This window comes from Nicotiana tomentosiformis, chromosome 5, assembly GCF_000390325.3.
Source record: "Nicotiana tomentosiformis chromosome 5, ASM39032v3, whole genome shotgun sequence".
Taxonomy (NCBI): domain Eukaryota; kingdom Viridiplantae; phylum Streptophyta; class Magnoliopsida; order Solanales; family Solanaceae; genus Nicotiana; species Nicotiana tomentosiformis.
In genome coordinates this window covers 22,324,075-22,343,647 of record NC_090816.1, presented here as the reverse complement: position 1 = coordinate 22,343,647, position 19,573 = coordinate 22,324,075, and the positions used below count along the sequence as shown (strand labels likewise).

Sequence of the window (19,573 nt, the reverse complement as noted above, 5' to 3'; positions counted from 1 at the left end):
CAACAAGCTTTTCCATGATTAATCTCTCTTTCTTAGATAGACCTCTATGCACAAAAGAAATAATTGATGCCCTATTTGAATTTAAACGCTTCAAAGCTCCGGGGCCGGGTGATTTACATTCTTTCTTTTATCAAAAATACTGGGACATTGTTGGCCCCTCAGTAATCCAATACCGCCATAATATTTTTCATACTCAACATATACCTAATACACCCTTTTGTTCTAATTCTCAAAATTTTCAATGTAAATAATCTAAAGAACTTTAGACCAATAGGATTGTGCAATACTATTTACAAGCTCATTACTAAGATCATAGCCAACAAGATAAAACCCTTCTTCAACCACATCATCAGCCCCTTCCAATCTAGCTTCATTAAAAATAGGAGAGCATGTGATAACGCCATAATTATTCAGGAACTCCTTAATTATTTCCTTATTATGAAAGGCTGCATGTTGTACCCAAACGCACACGCAAGTATACATGGTCGTACAAGTAATAAAATGATAAGTCGAGCATTAAACCCACAGAGACTTATATTAACTACCCACTAAATTCACCAAGATTGTTATTTAGTCGAGTTAATCCGAGTTGAAAAGTGTAATTATACTAAACAATAATTCTAACTAGTGACTAAATTATCAGGCAACAAAATGGTTGTTGTGTATTCAATAGAGACAAATATTCCAGGGTTGTGATCGATTCACCAATCCTATTGTGTTCTAGTTAACTCTTCATTTCATACAATTCACTCATGGTTGCTAATTAATTGAACAATTGCTTTCGTAGCCTTCTCCCGAAGTTCTACTCGCCTATTCAAAATAGATTAACGTCTATATTCCTATGGAATCAATCTATTAAGAACGCATTAAGATTACGATATTTAATTAAGCACGATGACTAGGTATATTCCTATCCTAACCACAAATCCGCCCCCCTCAGAGTTAAGATCATGCTCTCTTCAATTCTTCTCTAATCTAAACATGACTTTCCCAAGCATAGCATATATAATAAATAGAACCTAACTGTTGGCCAGACAATTAAGTAATTAATCACATAATTAAAGAAACAACCATATATAGGTGAATTGTAATTAAGGTTGAGTCAACGTTAAACAACAATATTAATGGCTAAATCACAACCCCAGAACTATGGGTTTTAGCCACTCATGATAATATCAACAATTTTACAAGTGTTGGATAATTGAAAATACTAAGAAAAGATGAAGAAAACTAAAATACCCTCGCTCCCGAATATTTCTCGTGTGTATTTTTTTCTTCAAGGTGGCGTCTCCCCTCTCAAAATAGGCTTAGTCTTGCTTTTATACGCGTTGGGTAGGTCTTGGGCCGAAATAACCTTGTCCCTGGCAAAGTTAGAGAAATTTCCGTCACCAGCTTCCAGGGCGGCATGGGGCGCTAGCCCTCGCGCTGGCCCTTTTAACTTTCTGTAAACGGTGCCACAGGTAGCGTGGGGCACTACCTGTGGCGCTAGAAATCCACCTTTTTTATTTTTTCTCCGTTTTTGCTCTAATCTCGCACCTTTCGCCCCCTATTGCCTCCGGATGATTCCTTCACATAAAAATACCACGAATTAACATAAATCAATACATTTTACATACGAAATCCACAAAACATGAGTAAAACATGAGGCGATATACATATAAATATATATACTTTACACTAAGTATCAATACCCCACACTTAGAGAGGAGCAATTCAATTTTTAACCATACGCTCTACCCTTGACTATGATCGATACCGACAATCAAGCATGAACATACAAAATTCACATTCTTCCTGTTTTAAACATGCCCAAGTATATCATTTTCATTCAATCAATTCAAATAGCTTATCTGTAACCACCCTACCTCAAGAGTCGACTTGTTACCACTAAGCACCCTCAACTCACGCACTCACCCAACAAAAGAAGTTTACAACATTATCAATCCTTCATGAGATCATGTGCCCTCACCAACAAACAAAAGAGTGATTATAAAGTAGTCCACACATTTAAGTATGCATTTGAATATAATTTAAGGACATCACACAATTGAACGAAATTCGCTCACTCTCACAAAGAATTTGTAACACCCCAAATTTTTACTAATATTTACATTCTCGATTGAGCATTTTTATAATGAGGAGATATTTTACTTCGCACTTCCTAAACGTAAAATTTACAATATATGAAAATTTCTTACTTTAGGTTGTGTTAATATTCAAAGAAGTTCCATGGTGTTGCTATGTGTAACACTTAATATAATTTTGATGAATTGTTTTTAAATATATTAGATATCTAAGATTTTGGGCTGCCAGCCTTTTATATTTATCTAAAGATATTTAGTAGTTGGGTAGCCACTTTTAATTCATATTTATCCAAAGTTCTTAAAGATTACTTTGATTGACTTGTTTTTCCATAAACTCCTCTCATATTTTATTCTTTCAAGACAAAGAAAACCCCTACCCTCTCTCCTTCTTATCACCTGAAAAACTTCATGAAAACCATCATAAATTTTTACTAAACCAACCAGCAAAATTCGTTCTTGGTGAAGCTTAAGTTGCTCCTCTCTTTTGTGGTAAGTTACTAAACCCGTTTCTACACTAGACAGCTATTAGTGTTTTCTTCATATCTTTTTATATAGAGCTCCGTTTTAAGTGATCCAAGATTTTCTTGAAATCTATTTCATAGATCTATAACTATTATGAAGGAACAAAAACCTGTTTTGTCATTTATTTACCCGAAAATAGGAGAAGAAGTATACGGCAGGTGCTGCCCAGATTTTCTATTTTACAAACCCTCATTGTACTACTGTTAGTAATGTTAGCATACCTTTTTGTACAAAATTTATATGGGGGTAATTCAAGATGTTCTGAAACTCTAAGACACATGTTTACAACTGTAAAGAACACCATACAATTTAGTTTGTCCTTTTGCATCTTCAAATCTGAGTCACAACACGAGACAATGATACTGCCTAGAATTTTTGTTTCAAACATTTTGGGTAATTTTCACCAATATCATGTTTAGTTTGACATGTTAAATCACTGAATTTAAATAGATATTTGATTATGTATTTGAGGTATATATACCCTTATAAAATCTAAGGGGAAGTGTTTGAGGAAGTGGACGGATTTGGTTTGTCTATGGCGTAGACGATTCGAACGTCCTCAAGTTGTGGTTGAACTGTTTTGTTGTAAAACACCAAGGTTTGTGCATAAACTTTGTACTCTTTTTACTTGCTGGAATTTTTTGAAATAACGTGATATTTTATTTTTCTTGTCTTCAATTAATAGCATTGTATTCGTATTATATCAAATATTGCAAGATATTTGCTAAATCGCCCACTCGTACGGATTGTTTGATAATTTTGCATTCTTGTTGGGACTTTGTTCTTCTTGTGGCAGTGACTTTGTCACTCATCTTGGCATGCCTCTTGATTTGGATCTTTTGCCATCTTGACTTTGGATTTGTAGTTCGTCTTAAATTATGGAACTTGTCCATGTTAAGTACGAACTAGGAAGCCATTTTTAATATGGTTCTTGACTCTCTTGATTGTTGGGTTTTGACCCTACTTGATTTTGGGCTTCGGTCCATCCTGCTATCTGATTTTTCTTAGTGTGATGGCATAACGTACATATTGGGCTAAAAATGGATATTTGACAAGCTTTATTGGATTGATAGTATACGCTTTCTCAACTCTTGAATCTTGAACATTGTTATTGATAATTGGAAACACTTCAAGGGTTGATATTTGATACTTTTGATATAATTGTTCACTTATTTTAAATTATGTTTCATTTGAGCTATCTATGACTGAAAATGGGAATTGGAGAAGTTAATGGCTCCAAGCTAAAAGTTTATATGCCACTAAACTTTATGCTTAGCGATAGTTGTTTTCTATCGTAGGTAATGTACGAGATGAAATTTGAAGACGGCCTTATGAAGTAGTCTTTTTGGGAGCACTTATGGAGATCACATTTGCATATGCACCTTGATTTTGTATAGTTTTGGTACTTGTATATGATATATATATATATGTCACACTTATGTATGTTATTTGGAGGCTTGCTGGATCTTAAGACCAAAATCTTGTAACTTGAATTTGGTAATTTATTTTTACTATTTTAGGGTGTGTTAATAACTCAAGTCTTGTAATATACTGAATTTATACTTTGTCAAGGAGAAGACTAGTTTTATTTTATCTATTTTTATTTTATTTTTACTCGGTAGTTTGAAATTTATGTACAATATGAACAAGCAGTGATGTTGAACAAAAAGTATAATTTTGTTAGGAAGTTGTTTTAATGTGTTGATTATTCAAGAAGGGTTATATCACCTTATGTTAACATTTTGACATTGTATTTCATTAAAAAAAAATATGAAGTGTATTTTCAAAAATAAAAATATTGCACTTTGAACCTTATCGCATGAGCTTATTTTCACTACTAAATTATTTTGATTTTTTTTAACTAATATATACTTAATATTGTAAGTAGTAAATTAGATTTGTTTCATAAGTAGCACCCTCCTAAAAGGGTTGCTACAAGTTTTAGTATCAGAGCCTAGGTTTGTGATTCTAGAATTTTTGTTGTGATCATACCTAATATTTGTTGTCATTTTCTTTCTTGAAAATGACTTGGAGATCATAAATTTTTGCATACTTGTTTAATGCAATTTGTTGTATTCCTTGTTCATATGCATCATGTACATGTCCCTAGTGCAATGTGATCTTATATTTTATAGAAATTTTAATACAGCCGCTTCTTTAAAAAAAGCTATCGAATCCGTTGATGAAAGTCAGACCCATTATAATGCTCCACCTCACCTCCAAGAAGGATATGATGAACCCTTACCTAACCTAAATCATCCCCGTGTTAGTGAAAATGAAATGGGCAGTAATCCAAGAGCAATGGGTCATAGTACTCCTATCATGACTCATCCATTTCAGCAGATGGCTGGGTTCTTTCGTCACTTGGCTGGGACAATGTCAGAACCTAGGGAAATAAATTTTGAGAAGATGAGGAAAATGGGTGGAGTTGAATTTGAGGCACTACTGATCCCACGATAGCTGAACAATGGCTCGAGCGCATGGAGAGGGTCTTTGAACAACTAGAGTGTACTAATGCTGCCAAATTTAAGTATGCTATCTCTCTTTTACAAAAAGAAGCCTATGATTGGTGGATAAGTGGGCTAAATGCAAAAGCAAAACCTCCGGTGCTGACTTGGGATGACTTTGTGAAAGCATTTCGTATGAAATATGTACCCCCGTCTACTATGATGCAAAGAAAAAAAAGTTTATGAATTTAAGACAAGGAAATATATCTATTGCAGAGTATCAACAAAAATTTCTCAGGCTTTCTCGCTATGCTGGAGTTATTATTGATGGTGAAAGAGACAAGTGCAGAAGATTTGAAGAAGGCTTGAATGGTTACATTCGAAAATCTATGGCAATCTTGCAACTTGAGGATTTTTCCAAGCTAATTTCAGTTGTTCTTACTTGGGAAAGAACTGACGAGGAAGAAGCTAGTAGGAGAGAAAACTAGTTTAGGTAGGGTAATTCAGATTATGGCGGTCCATCCAAGAAGGGAAAGTTTGACTATTCCAAGACTGAAAGTGCACAGAAGTCATCATATCATAAGCAGAATAAGCCAAATTTCTTTATTGCTAGTACTCCAAGTTATGGCCAAGGTAAAACTTATACACCTACTTGTGCACAATGCGGAAAGAATCACTATGGTGCCTGCAGAAGAGCTTCTGCTGCTTGTTTTAGTTGTGGAAGTATGGATCATAAAGTGAAGAATTATCCTAATCCTAATCCTCTTTCTTATACGCATACAGAGGGCTCAGTTCAAAAGCCTATCACTACTCATTCTCAAGCTAATAACGGTGCAAGACCTAGAAATATGCAAGCGGCGGGTTCTGGTGGAGCTAATCAGGTTAGTAGGTCGAGATCTATTGCACGAGTCTATGTTATAAGACAGAAGAATGACCAAGGTGTCCCGGACTTGGTTGTTGGTAAATTTTACTTATTTGGCATGTCTGTTGTTACATTATTTGATCCTCGATCTTCGCACTCTTATGTTTGCTCATCACTTGCATTTTCTGATACTGTTAAATCTGTGAGACTTGACTTTGATGTGCTGGTCACGAGTCCATTAGGTCATCAAACTGTTGTTAACAGGATTTACCGAGATTGTCCATTCATGATTCAAAATCTGATCTTCCCTGCAAACTTGCTTGAAATGCCCTTCCAAGACTATAATGTTATTGTTGGTATGGATTGGCTCCATAAGCACCATGCATTGGTTGATTATAGGTTGAAGCAAGTGACTTTTAGAACTCCTGCATACTCACACATAGTAGTTCAAGGAGAAAGATCATTGGTATCTAATATTATTTTTGCGGTCTTGGCAAGGAAGATGATTTGTCAAGGTTATGATGCCTATCTTGCTCATATAGTTGATACACGATTGGGGAGTCCAAGTCTTAAGGACATACCAACAGTGTGCTACTTTCCTGATATATTTCCTGATGATCTTCCCGGGTTGCCTCCAGAAAGGGAGATTGAATTTCCTATAGAGCTTGTCCCTGGAACTACTCCTATTTCTATCTCTCCTTATAGAATGGCTACAGCTGAATTAAAAGAGTTGAAGGCTCAATTGTAAGAACTTCTTGAGAAAGGTTTTATCTGTCCCAGTATTTCACCTTGGGGAGCTCCTGTTTTATTTGTGATAAAGAAAGTTGGCACTCTTAGGCTTTAAATTGATTACCGACAGCTGAACAAGGTAACAATCAAGAACAAATACCCACTGCCTAGATTCAATGACTTGTTTGACCAACTGAAGGGTGCCAGCTTGTTCTCAAAAATTGACTTGATGTCTAGATATTATCAGTTGCGCGTGGGGGAGAAAATGTTCCTAAAACTACTTTTAGGACTGGGAATGGACATTATGAATTTTTGGTAATGCCATTTGGTTTGACAAATGCCCATGCTGCATTTATGGATCTAATGAACCGTGTATTCAAGCCTTATCTTGATCAATTTGTGGTGGTGTTTACTGATGACATTCTAGTCTATTCCAAGAATAGAGAAGATCATGATAAGCATCTCCGGATTGTCATGCAAATTCTGAAAGAGAGGCAACTCTATGCAAAGCTTTCCAAATGTGAATTTTGGCTGAGTGAAGTGGCTTTTTTGGGGCATATTGTATCAGCTGAAGGTGTAAAGGTTGATCCTAGTAAGATTCAAGCTATTGTTGATTGGAAACCTCCTAAAACTCCAGCTGAGATCAAAAGTTTCTTGTGTTTAGCAAGATACTATAGGAGGTTCATGAAGGGCTTCTCTATTATAACTTTTCCTTTGATCAATCGTTTGGGGAAAGACGCCAAATTTGTGTGGGATGACAAGTGTCAAGAGAGTTTTGAAAAGCTCAAATCCTTGTTGACACAAGCTTCAATACTTTCTTTTACCAGCTGAAGGGAAAGATTATGAGGTATATTGTGATGCATCTCACCGTGGCTTGGGTTGTGTTTTGATGCAAGAAGGGAAAGTAATTGCTTATGCCTCTCGAAAGTTGAAATCGCATGAGTTGAATTATCCAACTCATGATCAAGAACTTGCTGCCATTGTTTTTGCCTTAAATATTTGGAGGCATTACTTGTATGGGGAGAAGTGTTATATATTTACTGATCACAAGAGTTTGAAATACTTGGCTACACAAAAAGAGTTAAACTTGAGACAACGTAGATGGCTTGAACTCATCAAAGATTATAATTGCACGATTGATTATCATCCTGGTAAAGCCAATATGGTTGCAGATGCGTTGAGTCGCAATTCCCTTATAAGTTTAACTCTAAGTCCTTTGCCTTTGCTTCTTGAATTAAGAGCCATACATGCTTGTCTTTCATTTAATTCTAATGGTTCTATCATTTCTAATTTTCAAGTGAAGTCAGTTTTACTTGAGCAGGTCCAAGAAGCACAGAAGTTAGATAAGAAACTTGTGAAACGGGTTGAAGAAGTCCAAAATGGAAGAGAATCAGATTTAACATTGAAGAAAGATATTACCTTATTTTTTAAAAATAGGTCTTGTGTTCCTAATGATGATGAATTGAGGAAGCAGATCTTGATTGAAACACATAGTTCACCTTATGCAATGTATCCTGGAGGTACTAAAATGTACCGGACCATCAAGGAGCACTACTGGTGGAGTGGTATGAAGAAATACATTGCAGAGTTCATTTTTAAATGCTTGGTATGTCAACAAATAAACGCTGAACATCAAGTCCCAACTGGTCTACTGCAACCCTTGTCAATACCTGAGAGAAAATGGGAAAGGATAACGATGGACTTTGTTTCTGGACTTCCACGCACTCAAAGGAATCATGATGCAATTTGGGTCATTGTAGATAGACTAAGTAAGAGTGCTCATTTCTTGGCAATCAGAATGGACTACTCACTAGAACATTTGGCAGAATTATACATTAATTGTAACACCCCAAATGTTTACTAATATTTGTATTTTCGATTGAGCATCTTTATAATGAGGAGATATTTTACTTCGCACTTCCTAAACGTGAAATTAACAATACATGAAAATTCCTTACTCTAGGTTGTGTTAATATTGACAAAGAAGTTTCATGGTGTTGCTATGTGTAACACTTAATATTATTTTGATGAATTGTTGTTAAATACATTATAATTAAGTTTTTGGGCTGCCACCCTTTTGAATTTATCTAAGGATATTTAGTAATTGGGCAGCCATTTTTATTTCATATTTATCCAAAATTCATAAAGATAACTTTGATCGACTTAGTCTTCCATAAACTCCCCATTTTTATTCTTTCAAGAAAAATAAAACCCCTACCCTCTCTTCTTCTTATCACCTGAAAACTTCATGAAAACTACCTTAAATTTTCACTAAACCAACCAGCAAAATTCGTTCTTGGTGATGCTCAAGTTGCTCCTCTCTTTTGTGGTAAGTTACTAAACCAGTTTTTACACTAGATAACTATTAGTGTTTTGTTTCATATCCTTTTGTATAGAGCTCCGTTTTAAGTGATCTAAGACTTTCTAAAAAGATATTTTATAGATCTATAATTCTTATGAAGGAACCAAAACCTGGTTTATCTTTTATTTACCCGAAAATAGGTGATGAAGTATAGGGCGGGTGCTGCCCAGATTTTCTGTTTTACAAACCCTCCCTGTACTACTTTTAGTAAGTTTAGCACAACGTTTTGTAAAAAAATTATATGGGGGTGATTCAAGATGTTCTGAAACTCAAAGCCACATATCTACAACTGTAAAGAAGACAACACAGTCTAGTTTATCCTTTTTCATCTACAAATCTGATTCACAACACGAGACAGTGATACTGTCTAGAATTTCTGTTTCAAACATTTTGGGTAATTTTCACCAATATCATGTTTAGTTTGACATGTTAAATCATTGATCTTATATAAATATTTTACTATATATTTAAGGTATATATATCCTTGTAAAAGGTAAGGGGAAGTGTTTGAGGAAGTGGACGGATTTGGTTTGTCTAGGGCGTAGATGATTGGAACGTCCTCAAGTTGTGGTTGAATTATTTTGTGGTAAAACACCAAGGTTTGTGTATAAACTTTGTACTCTTTTTACCTGCTGGAATATTTTGAAATATACTGATATTTTCTTTTTTTGTCTTTAATTAATAGCATTGTATTCGTGTTATATCAAGTATTGCAAGATATTTGCTAAATCGCCCACTCGTACGAATTGTTTGATCATTTTGCATTCTTGTTGGGACTTTGTCCTTCTTGTGGCAGTGACTTTGTCACTCATCTTGGCATGCCTCTTGATTTGGATCTTTTGTCGTTTTGACTTTGGATTTGTAGTTCGTCTTAAATTATGGAACTTGTCCGTGTTAAGTACGAACTAGGAAGCCATTTTTAATATGGTTCTTGACTCTCTTGACTGTTGGGTTTTGATCCTACTTGATTTTGGGCTTCGGTCCATCTTGGGTTTTAATATGTCTATCTTACTCATATAGTCGATACACGATTGAGGAGTCCAAGTCTTAAGGACATACCAACCGTGTGCGACTTTCCTGATGTATTTCCTGATGATCTTCCTGGGTTGCCTCCAGAAAGGGAGATTGAATTTCCTATAGAGCTTGTCCCTGGAACTACTCCTATTTCTATCGCTTCTTATAGAATGGCTCTAGCTGAATTAAAAGAGTTGAAGGCTCAATTGCAAGAACTTCTTGAGAAAGGTTTTATCCATCCCAGTATTTCGCCTTGGGGAGCTCCTGTTTTATTTGTGAAAAATAAAGTTGGCACTCTTAGACTTTGCATTGATTACCGACAGCTGAACAAGGTAACAATCAAGAACAAATACCCACTGCCTAGATTCGATGACTTGATTGACCAACTGAAGGGTGCCAGCTTGTTCTCAAAAATTGACTTGAGGTCTAGATATTATCAGTTGCACGTGCTGCATTTATGGATCTAATGAACTGTGTATTCAAGCCTTATCTTGATCAATTTGTGGTGGTGTTTATTGATGACATTTTAGTCTATTCCAAGAATAGAGAAGATCGTGATATGCATCTCCGAATTGTCATGCAAATTCTGAAAGAGAGGCAACTCTACGGGAAGCTTTCCAAATGTGAATTTTGGCTGAGTGAAGTGGCATTTTTGGGGCATATTGTATCAGCTGAAGGTGTAAAGGTTTATCCTAGTAAGATTCAAGCTATTGTTGATTGGAAACCTCCTAAAACTCCAACTGAGATCAGAAGTTTCTTGGGTTTAGCAGGATACTATAGAAGGTTCGTGAAAGGCTTCTCTATTATAGCCTCTCCTTTGACAAAACTTTTGGGGAAAGACGCCAAATTTGTATGGGATGACAAGTGTCAAGAGAGCTTTGAAAAGCTCAAATCCTTGTTGACACAAGCTCCAATACTTTTTTCCCAGCTGAAGGGAAAGATTATGAGGTATACAGTGATGCATCTCACCGTGGCTTGGGTTGTGTTTTGATGCAATAAGGGAAAATAATTTCTTATGCCTCTCGAAAGTTGAAATCGCATGAGTTGAATTATCCCACTCACGATCTTAAACTTGCTGGCATTGTTTTTGCCTTAAAAATTTTGAGGCATTACTTGTACGGGGAGAAATGTCACATATTTACTGATCACAAGAGTTTGAAGTACTTGAGTACACAAAAAGAGTTAAACTTGAGACAACGTAGATGGCTTGAACTAATTAAAGATTATGATTGCACGATTGATTATCATCCTGGTAAAGCTAATGTGGTTGCAGATGCGTTGAGTCACAATTCCCTTGCAAGTTTAACTCTAAGTCCTTTGCCCTTGCTTCTTGAATTAAGAGCCATGAATGTATGTCTTTCATTTAATTCTAATGGTTTTATCATTGCTAATTTGCAAGTCAAGCCAGTCTTACTTGAGCAGGTCCAAGAAGCGCAGAAGTTAGATGAGAAGCTTGTGAAATGGGTTGAAGAAGTCCAAAATGGAAGAGAATCAGATTTTACAATGAAGAAAGATGATACCTTATTTTATAAAATAGGTTGTGTGTTCCTAATGATAATGAATTGAGGAAGCAGATCTTGATTGAAGCACATAGTTCGCCTTATGCAATGCATCCTGGAGGTACTAAAATGTACCAGACCATCAAGGAGCACTACTGGTGGAGTGGTATAAAGAAAGACATTGCAGAGTTCATTTCTAAATGCTTGGTATGTCAACAAATAAAAGCAGAACATCAAGTCCCAGTTGGTCTACTGCAACCCTTGTCAATACCTGAGTGGAAATGGGAAAGGATAATGATGAACTTTATTTCTGGACTTCCACACACTCAAAGGAATCATGATGCAATTTGGGTAATTGTAGATAGACTAACTAAGAGTGCTCATTTCTTGGCAATCAGAATGGACTACTCACTGAAACGTTTGGCAGAATTATATATTAATGAGATTGTGAGGCTGCATAGAATCCCTCTTTCTATTGTGTCTGATAGAGGAGATCCATGGTTTACATCTAGATTTTGGTCTAGCTTGCAAGAATCTTTGGGTTCTATGTTGAATTTTAGTACCGTTTTCCATTTACAAACAGACGGCCAGTCTGAGAGGGTAATACATATCTTGAAAAATACAAAGCTTCGAGCCTGCATTATTGAGTTTGAGGGTAGTTGGGACAAACACTTAGCCCTGATAGAATTTGCTTACCATAATAGCTATCAATCAAGTATAGGCATGCCTCCTTATGAAGCTTTGTATGGGAGAAAATGCAGAACACCTCTTTGTTGGAACGAGGTTGGTGAAAGAAAATTGGTGGGTCGTGAGATTGTTCAACAAACTAAAGATAAGGTAAAAATCATCAAGCATCGCTTAAAAATTGCCTCAGACAGACAAAAGTCTTATGCTGATCTTAAGAGGCATGAAATTGAGTATAAAGCGGGTGATAAGGTATTTTTAAAGGTTTCTCCATGGTAGAAGATTATGAGATTTGGCCAAAAAGTTAAACTTAGTCCATGATTTATTAGACCTTATGAAGTGCTTGAGAGAGTTGGCCCAGTTACTTATAAACTAGTTCTTCCACCAGAGTTAGACAAGATTCACAACGTCTTTTATGTTTCTATGCTTAGAAGATACCGCTCAGATCCATCTCATCTTCTTCCTACTGAATCTATTGAGGTCAATCCTGATTTGACATATGGAGAAGAACCAACCCAAATCTTAGCGTGTGAGTTAATGGAGCTTAGAAACAAGAGCATCCCCTTAGTGAACGTTCTTTGGAAAAATCATTCTAGAGAAGAAGCTACCTGGGAGCAAGAAGAGGATATGCAAGTTCAATATCCACATTTGTTTAGAGATTAGTACTAGGTAAATTTCGGGACGAAATTTATTTAAGGGGGAGAGAGTTGTAACACCCCAAATTTTTACTAATATTTGCATTTTCGATTGAGCATCTTTATAATGAGGAGATATTTTTACTTCGCACTTCCTAAACGTGAAATTGACAATACATGAAAAATCCTTACTCTAGGTTGTGTTAATATTGACAAAGAAGTTTCATGGTGTTGCTATGTGTAACACTTAATATTATTTTGATAAATTATTGTTAAATACATTATAATTAAGTTTTTGGGCTTTCACCCTTTTGTATTTATCTAAGGATATTTAGAAGTTGGGCAGCCATTTTTATTTCATATTTATCTAAAATTCATAAAGATAACTTCGATTGATTTAGTCTTCCATAAACTCCCCATTTTCATTCTTTCAAGAAAAAGAAAACCCCTACCCTCTCTCCTTATTATCACCTGAAAACTTCATGAAAACCACCATAAATTTCCGCTAAACCAACTAGCAAAATTCGTTCTTGGTAAAGCTCAAGTTGCTCCTCTCTTTTGTGGTAAGTTACTAAACTCGTTTTTACACTAGACAGCTATTAGTGTTTTGCTTCATATCCTTTTGTATAGAGCTTTGTTTTAAGTGATCTAAGACTTTCTGGAAAGCTATTTCATAGATCTATAACTCTTATGAAGGAATCAAAATCTGGTTTGTCTTTTATTTACCCGAAAATAGGTGATAAAGTATAGGGCAGGTGCTGCCCAGATGTTCTATTTTACAAACCCTCCTTGTACTACTTTTAGTAAGTTTAGCATAACGTTTTGTACAAAATTGATATGGGGGTGATTCAAGATATTCTGAAACTCTAAGCCACATATCTACAACTGTAAAGAAGACCACACAGTCTAGTTTGTCCTTTTTCATCTTCAAATCTGAGTCATAACACAAGACAGTGATACTGTCCAGATTTTCTGTTTCAAACATTTTGGGTAATTTTCACCAATATCATGTTTAGTTTGACATGTTAAATCATTGAACTTTTATAGATATTTTATATTGTATTTAAGGTATATATATCCCTGTAAAAGCTAAGGGGATGTGTTTGAGGAAGTGGACGGATTTGGTTTGTCTAGGGCGTAGACGATTGGAACGTCCTCAAGTTGAGGTTGAACTATTTTGTGGTAAAACATCAAATTTGTGTATAAACTTAATACTCTTTTACTTGATGGAATATTATGAAATAGCCTAATATTTTATTTTTTTTGTCTTCAATTAATAGCATTGTATTCGTGTTATATCAAGTATTGCAAGATATTTGCTAAATCGCTCACTCGTACGGATTGTTTGATCATTTTGCATTCTTGTTGGGACTTTGTCCTTATTGTGGTAGTAACTTTGTCACTCATCTTGGCATGCCTCTTGATTTGGATATTTTGCCATCTTGACTTTGGATTTGTAGTTCGTCTTAAATTATGGAACTTGTCTGTGTTAAGTACGAACTAGGAAGCCAGTTTTAATATAGTTCTTGACTCTCTTGACTGTTAGGTTTTGATCCTACTTGATTTTGGGCTTCGGTCCATCTTGCTATCTGATTTTTCTTAGTGTGATGGCATGACGTACATATTGGGCAAAAAATGGATATTTGACAAGCTTTCTTGGATTGATAGTATACGCTTTCTCAACTCTTGAATCTTGAACGTTGTTATTGATAATTGAAAATACTTCAAGGGTTGATATTTGATACTTTTGATATATTTGTTCACTTGTTTTAAATTATATTTCATTTGAGCTACCTATGACTGAAAATGGAAATTGGAGAAGTTAATGGCTCCAAGCCCAAAATTTATACGCCACTAAGCTTTATGCTTAGCTATAGTTGTTTTCTATCGTATGTAATGTACGAGATGAAATTTGAAGACGGCCTTATGAAGTAGTCTTTTTGGGAGCACTTATGGAGATCACATTTGCATATGCACCATGGTTTTGTGTAGTTTTGGGACTTGTATATGATATATATGTCACACTTATGTATGTTATTTGGAGGCTTGGATATTAAGACCAAAATCTTGTAACTTGAATTTGGTAACTTATTTTGCTGTTTTAAGGTGTGTTAATAAATGAAGTCTTGTAATATGTTGAATTTATACTTTGTCTTATATATATGTACAAAGGAGAAAACTAGTTTTCCTTTTTATACACGATAGTTTGAAATTTATGTACAATACAACTTGCAGTGATGTTGATTATTCAAGAAGGGTTATATCACCTTATATTGATATTTTGACATTGTATTTTATTTTTTAAAATAAAATAAAGAGTATTTTTAAAAAAAAAATATTGCACTTTGGACCTCATCGCATGGACCTATTTCCGCTACTAAATTATTTTGATTATTATTGTTTAATTAATGTCTTCTTAATGTTGTAAGTAGTAAATTAGATTTGTTTCGTAAGTAGCACCCCTCCCAAAGGGGTTGCTACATTAATGAGATTGTGAGGCTGCATGGAATCCCTGTTTCTATTGTGTCTGATAGAGGAGATCCATGGTTTACATCTAGATTTTGGTCTAGCTTGCAAGAAGCTTTGGGTTCTAGGTTGAATGTTAGTACTGCTTTCCATTCACAAACAGACGGCCAGTCTGAGAGGATAATACATATCTTGGAGGATATGCTTCGAGCCTGCAATATTGAGTTTGAGGGTAGTTGGGACAAACACTTAGCCCTGATAGAATTTGCTTACAATAATAGCTACCAATCAAGTATAGGCATGCCTTCTTATAAAGATTTATATAGGTGAAAATGTAAAACGCCTCTTTGTTGGAACGAGGTTGGTGAAAGAAAATTGGTGGGTCTTGAGATTGTGCAACAAACTGAAGATAAGGTAAAAATCATCAAGGATCGCTTAAAAATTACCTCAGACAGACAAAAGTCTTATGTTGATCTTAAGAAGCGTGAAATTGAGTATAGAGCGGGTGATAAGGTATTTTTAAAAGTTTCTCTATGGAAGAAGATTATGAGATTTAGCCAAATAGGTAAACTTAGTCCTCGATTTATTGGACCTTATGAAGTGCTTGAGAGAGTTGGTCCAATTGCTTATAAACTAGCTCTCCCACCAGAGTTAGACAAGATCCACAACGTCCACCATGTTTCTATGCTTAGAAGATACCGCTCAGATCCATCTCATGTTCTTCCTATAGAATCTATTGAGGTCAATCCTGCTTTGACATATGGAGAAGAACCAATCCAAATCTTAGCGCGTAAGTTAAAAGAGCTTAGAAACAAGAGCATCCCCTTAGTGAAAGTTCTTTGGAAAAATCATTCTGGCGAAGAAGCTACTTGGGAGAGAGAAGAGGATATGCGAATTTAATATCCACATTTGTTTCGGGACTAGTACAAGGTAAATTTCGGGACGAAATTTGTTTAAGGGATAGAGAATTGTAACATCCCAATTTTTTACTAATATTTGCATTCTCGATTGAGCATTTTTATAATGAGGAGATATTTTACTTCGTCTTTCCTAAACGTGAAATTTACAATACATAAAAATTCCTTACTTTAGGTTGTGTTAATATTGACAAAGAAGTTCCGTGGTGTTGCTATGTGTAACACTTAATATTATTTTGATGAATTATTTTTAAATACATTAGATATCTAAGGTTTTGGGCAGCCACTTTTAATTCATATTTATCCAAAGTTCTTAAAGATTACTTTGATTGACTTGTTTTTCCATAAACTCCTCTCATATTTTATTCTTTCAAGACAAAGAAAACCCCTACCCTCTCTCCTTCTTATTACCTAAAAAACTTCTTGAAAACCATTATAAATTTTTACTAAACCAACAAGCAAAATTCGTTCTTGGTGAAGCTCAAGTTGCTCCTCTCTTTTGTGGTAAGTTACTAAACCCGTTTTTACACTAGACAACTATTAGTGTTTTTTTCATATCTTTTTATATAGAGCTTCGTTTTAAGTGATCCAAGACTTTCTGAAAATCTATTTCATAGATCTATAACTATTATGAAGGAACGAAAACATGTTTTGTCATTTATTTACCCGAAAATAGGAGAAGAAGTACAGGGCAGGTGCTGCCTAGATTTTCTGTTTTACAAACCCTCATTGTACTACTGTTAGTAATGTTAGCATAACATTTTGTACAAATTTGATATGGGGGGTGATTCAAGATGTTCTGAAACTCTAAGACACATGTCTACAACTATAAAAAACACAATACAGTTTAGTTTATCCTTTTGCATCTTCAAATCTGAGTCAAAACACGAGACAATGATACTGCCTAGAATTTCTGTTTCAAACATTTTGGGTAATTTTCACCAATATCATGTTTAGTTTGACATGTTAAATCACTGAACTTATATAGATATTTGATTATGTATTTAAGGTATATACCCTTGTAAAATCTAAGGGGAAGTGTTTGAGGAAGTGGACGGATTTGGTTTGTCTATGGCGTAGACGATTCGAACGTCCTTAAGTTGTGGTTGAACTGTTTTATGGTAAAACACCAAGGTTGGTGTATAAACTTTGTACTCTTTTTACTTGCTGGAATTTTTTGAAATAACCTGATATTTTATTTTTCTTGTCTTCAATTAATAGCATTGTATTCGTGTTATATCAAATATTGCAAGATATTTACTAAATCGCCCACTCGTACGGATTGTTTGATGATTTTGCATTCTTGTTGGGACTTTGTCCTTCTTGTGGCAGTGACTTTGTCACTCATATTGGCATGCCTCTTGATTTAGATCTTTTGCCATCTTGACTTTGGATTTGTAGTTCGTCTTAAATTATGGAACTTGTCCATGTTAAGTACGAACTAGGAAGCCATTTTTAATATGGTTCTTGACTCTCTTGACTTTTAGGTTTTGACCCTACTTGATTTTGGGCTTCGGTCCATATTGCTATCTGATTTTTCTTAATGTGATGGCATGACGTACATATTGGGCGAAAAATAAATATTTGACAAGCTTTCTTGGATTGATAGTATACACTTTCTCAACTCTTGAATCTTGAACATTGTTATTGATAATTGGAAACACTTCAAGGGTTGATATTTAATACTTTTGATATATTTGTTCACTTGTTTTAAATTATGTTTCATTTGAGCTATCTATGACTGAAAATGAAAATTGGATAAGTTAATGGTTCCAAGCCCAAAGTTTATACGACACTAAACTTTATTCTTAGCGATAGTTGTTTTCTATCGTAGGTAATGTACGAGATGAAATTTGAAGACGGCCTTATGAAGTAATCTTTTTGGGAGCACTTATGGAGATTACATTTGCATATGCACCTTGGTTTGGTATAGTTTTGGGACTTGTACATGATATATATATATATATATATATATATATATATATATATATATATATATATGTCACACTCATGTATGTTATTTGGAGGCTTGTTGGATCTTAAGACCAAAATCTTGTAACTTGAATTTGGTAAATTGTTTGGCTGTTTTAGGGTGTGTTAATAACTCAAGTCTTGTAATATGCTGAATTTACACTTTGTCTTGTAAATATGTACAAAGGAGAAGACTAGTTTTATTTATTTATTTTAATTTTATTTTTACTTGGTAGTTTGAAATTTATGTACAGTATGAACAGGCAGTGATGTTGAACAAAAAGTATAATTTTGTTAGGAAGTTTCTTTAATGTGTTGATTATTCAAAAAGGGTTATATCACCTTATGTTAATAATTGCTTAATTTGAGTATTTAATTTTTCTCTACTTGTTCAACTATATTTTTATTGTTGTTAATTGAAGAGCTCTCAATTAACTGTGCCTATTTAGTGTGTATATTGTTCGAGAGAGAGTACATATTTAGGTAGTTGTTGAACAACACCACTTTTAACGTAGTTGAGAGATCGATACAGTGGGTTTAAAGGCCGAATTAGAGATAACCAAGCCTTGGTGCGATCGTCGTGAGCGGTAAATTAGTGCCAGCTAGCGTAGTTCGAGAAAATACGTCTAGTAAATTGTAGTAGTTGCTCGAGAGAGAGCACTCACAATCAGTAAAGAATATTTAGGAGAATTTATAGGAAACGTAGCGGGGAAGATTCTGACAATAGGGGAAATCATAACCTTAGACTTTTCCAAATCTTATTTACAATACTTGCTTTGTTAGTTATAAATTACTTCATTTTTAATTACTTTGATCTTAGTTAGTAAACTCTCAGATTGTTATATAATATTTCTGAAGGTAGATTATTTGAATTCGTGCAAAACTATTAGTTGTAATTAGCACGTTATCTTCCCTGTGGGATTCGACTTCGCACTTGTAAACCGGATTATATTTGCAGCGACCGCTAGACCTCTTAGGAGGTATAGTTGAGCGTGATCAGAGACCTACTATCCCCCTATATTTTTATCATATGTCTCGAGATGCTCTCTCAAATGATCTCCCATAAGGTCGATATTCTTAGTCGGGACCCCGTTAATATAAAAATAAGGGTCCTGCCATCTCTTCTTTGCCGACGACTAAACCATGATTACTAGAGCCAATGACAAAAGTTGTGCCTGCATCTTAGAATGCCTGAACTTTTTTTGTTCATTATCATGCCAAAAAATCAACTACAACAAGTCCAAAATTATTTTTTCTAACAATTGTCTCATGGACAAGGCAAATTACTATGCCAACCTCATTGGCCTTAAAATAGCCAACCTCAAACCAAAAGATTTCCAATTTGTTATTGATAACATGCGGACAAAGCTTGCTAATTGGA

The 19,573-nt window shown here is 34.9% G+C and overlaps 1 protein-coding gene and 1 long non-coding RNA gene across 2 annotated transcripts; both read left to right on the top strand.

Annotated features, from left to right (window-relative positions):
• The first annotated feature begins 5,778 nt into the window (after nt 1-5,778).
• Nucleotides 5,779-6,663, top strand: LOC138892015 (uncharacterized). Its single transcript, XM_070175706.1, has one exon. It carries the CDS (start codon nt 5,779-5,781, stop codon nt 6,661-6,663), a length of 885 nt encoding a protein of 294 aa, XP_070031807.1.
• Nucleotides 6,664-16,614: 9,951 nt separating this feature from the next.
• Nucleotides 16,615-18,272, top strand: LOC138891763 (uncharacterized). The gene is made up of 2 exons (XR_011408088.1): nt 16,615-16,725; nt 18,056-18,272. It is a non-coding gene; the product is annotated as an uncharacterized lncRNA (long non-coding RNA).
• Nucleotides 18,273-19,573: the final 1,301 nt, after the last annotated feature.

What these genes read in the sequence shown, in the direction of transcription:
- LOC138892015 (XM_070175706.1), top strand. Translation starts at nt 5,779, where the DNA reads ATGGATCATAAAGTGAAGAATTATCCTAATCCTAATCCTCTTTCTTAT.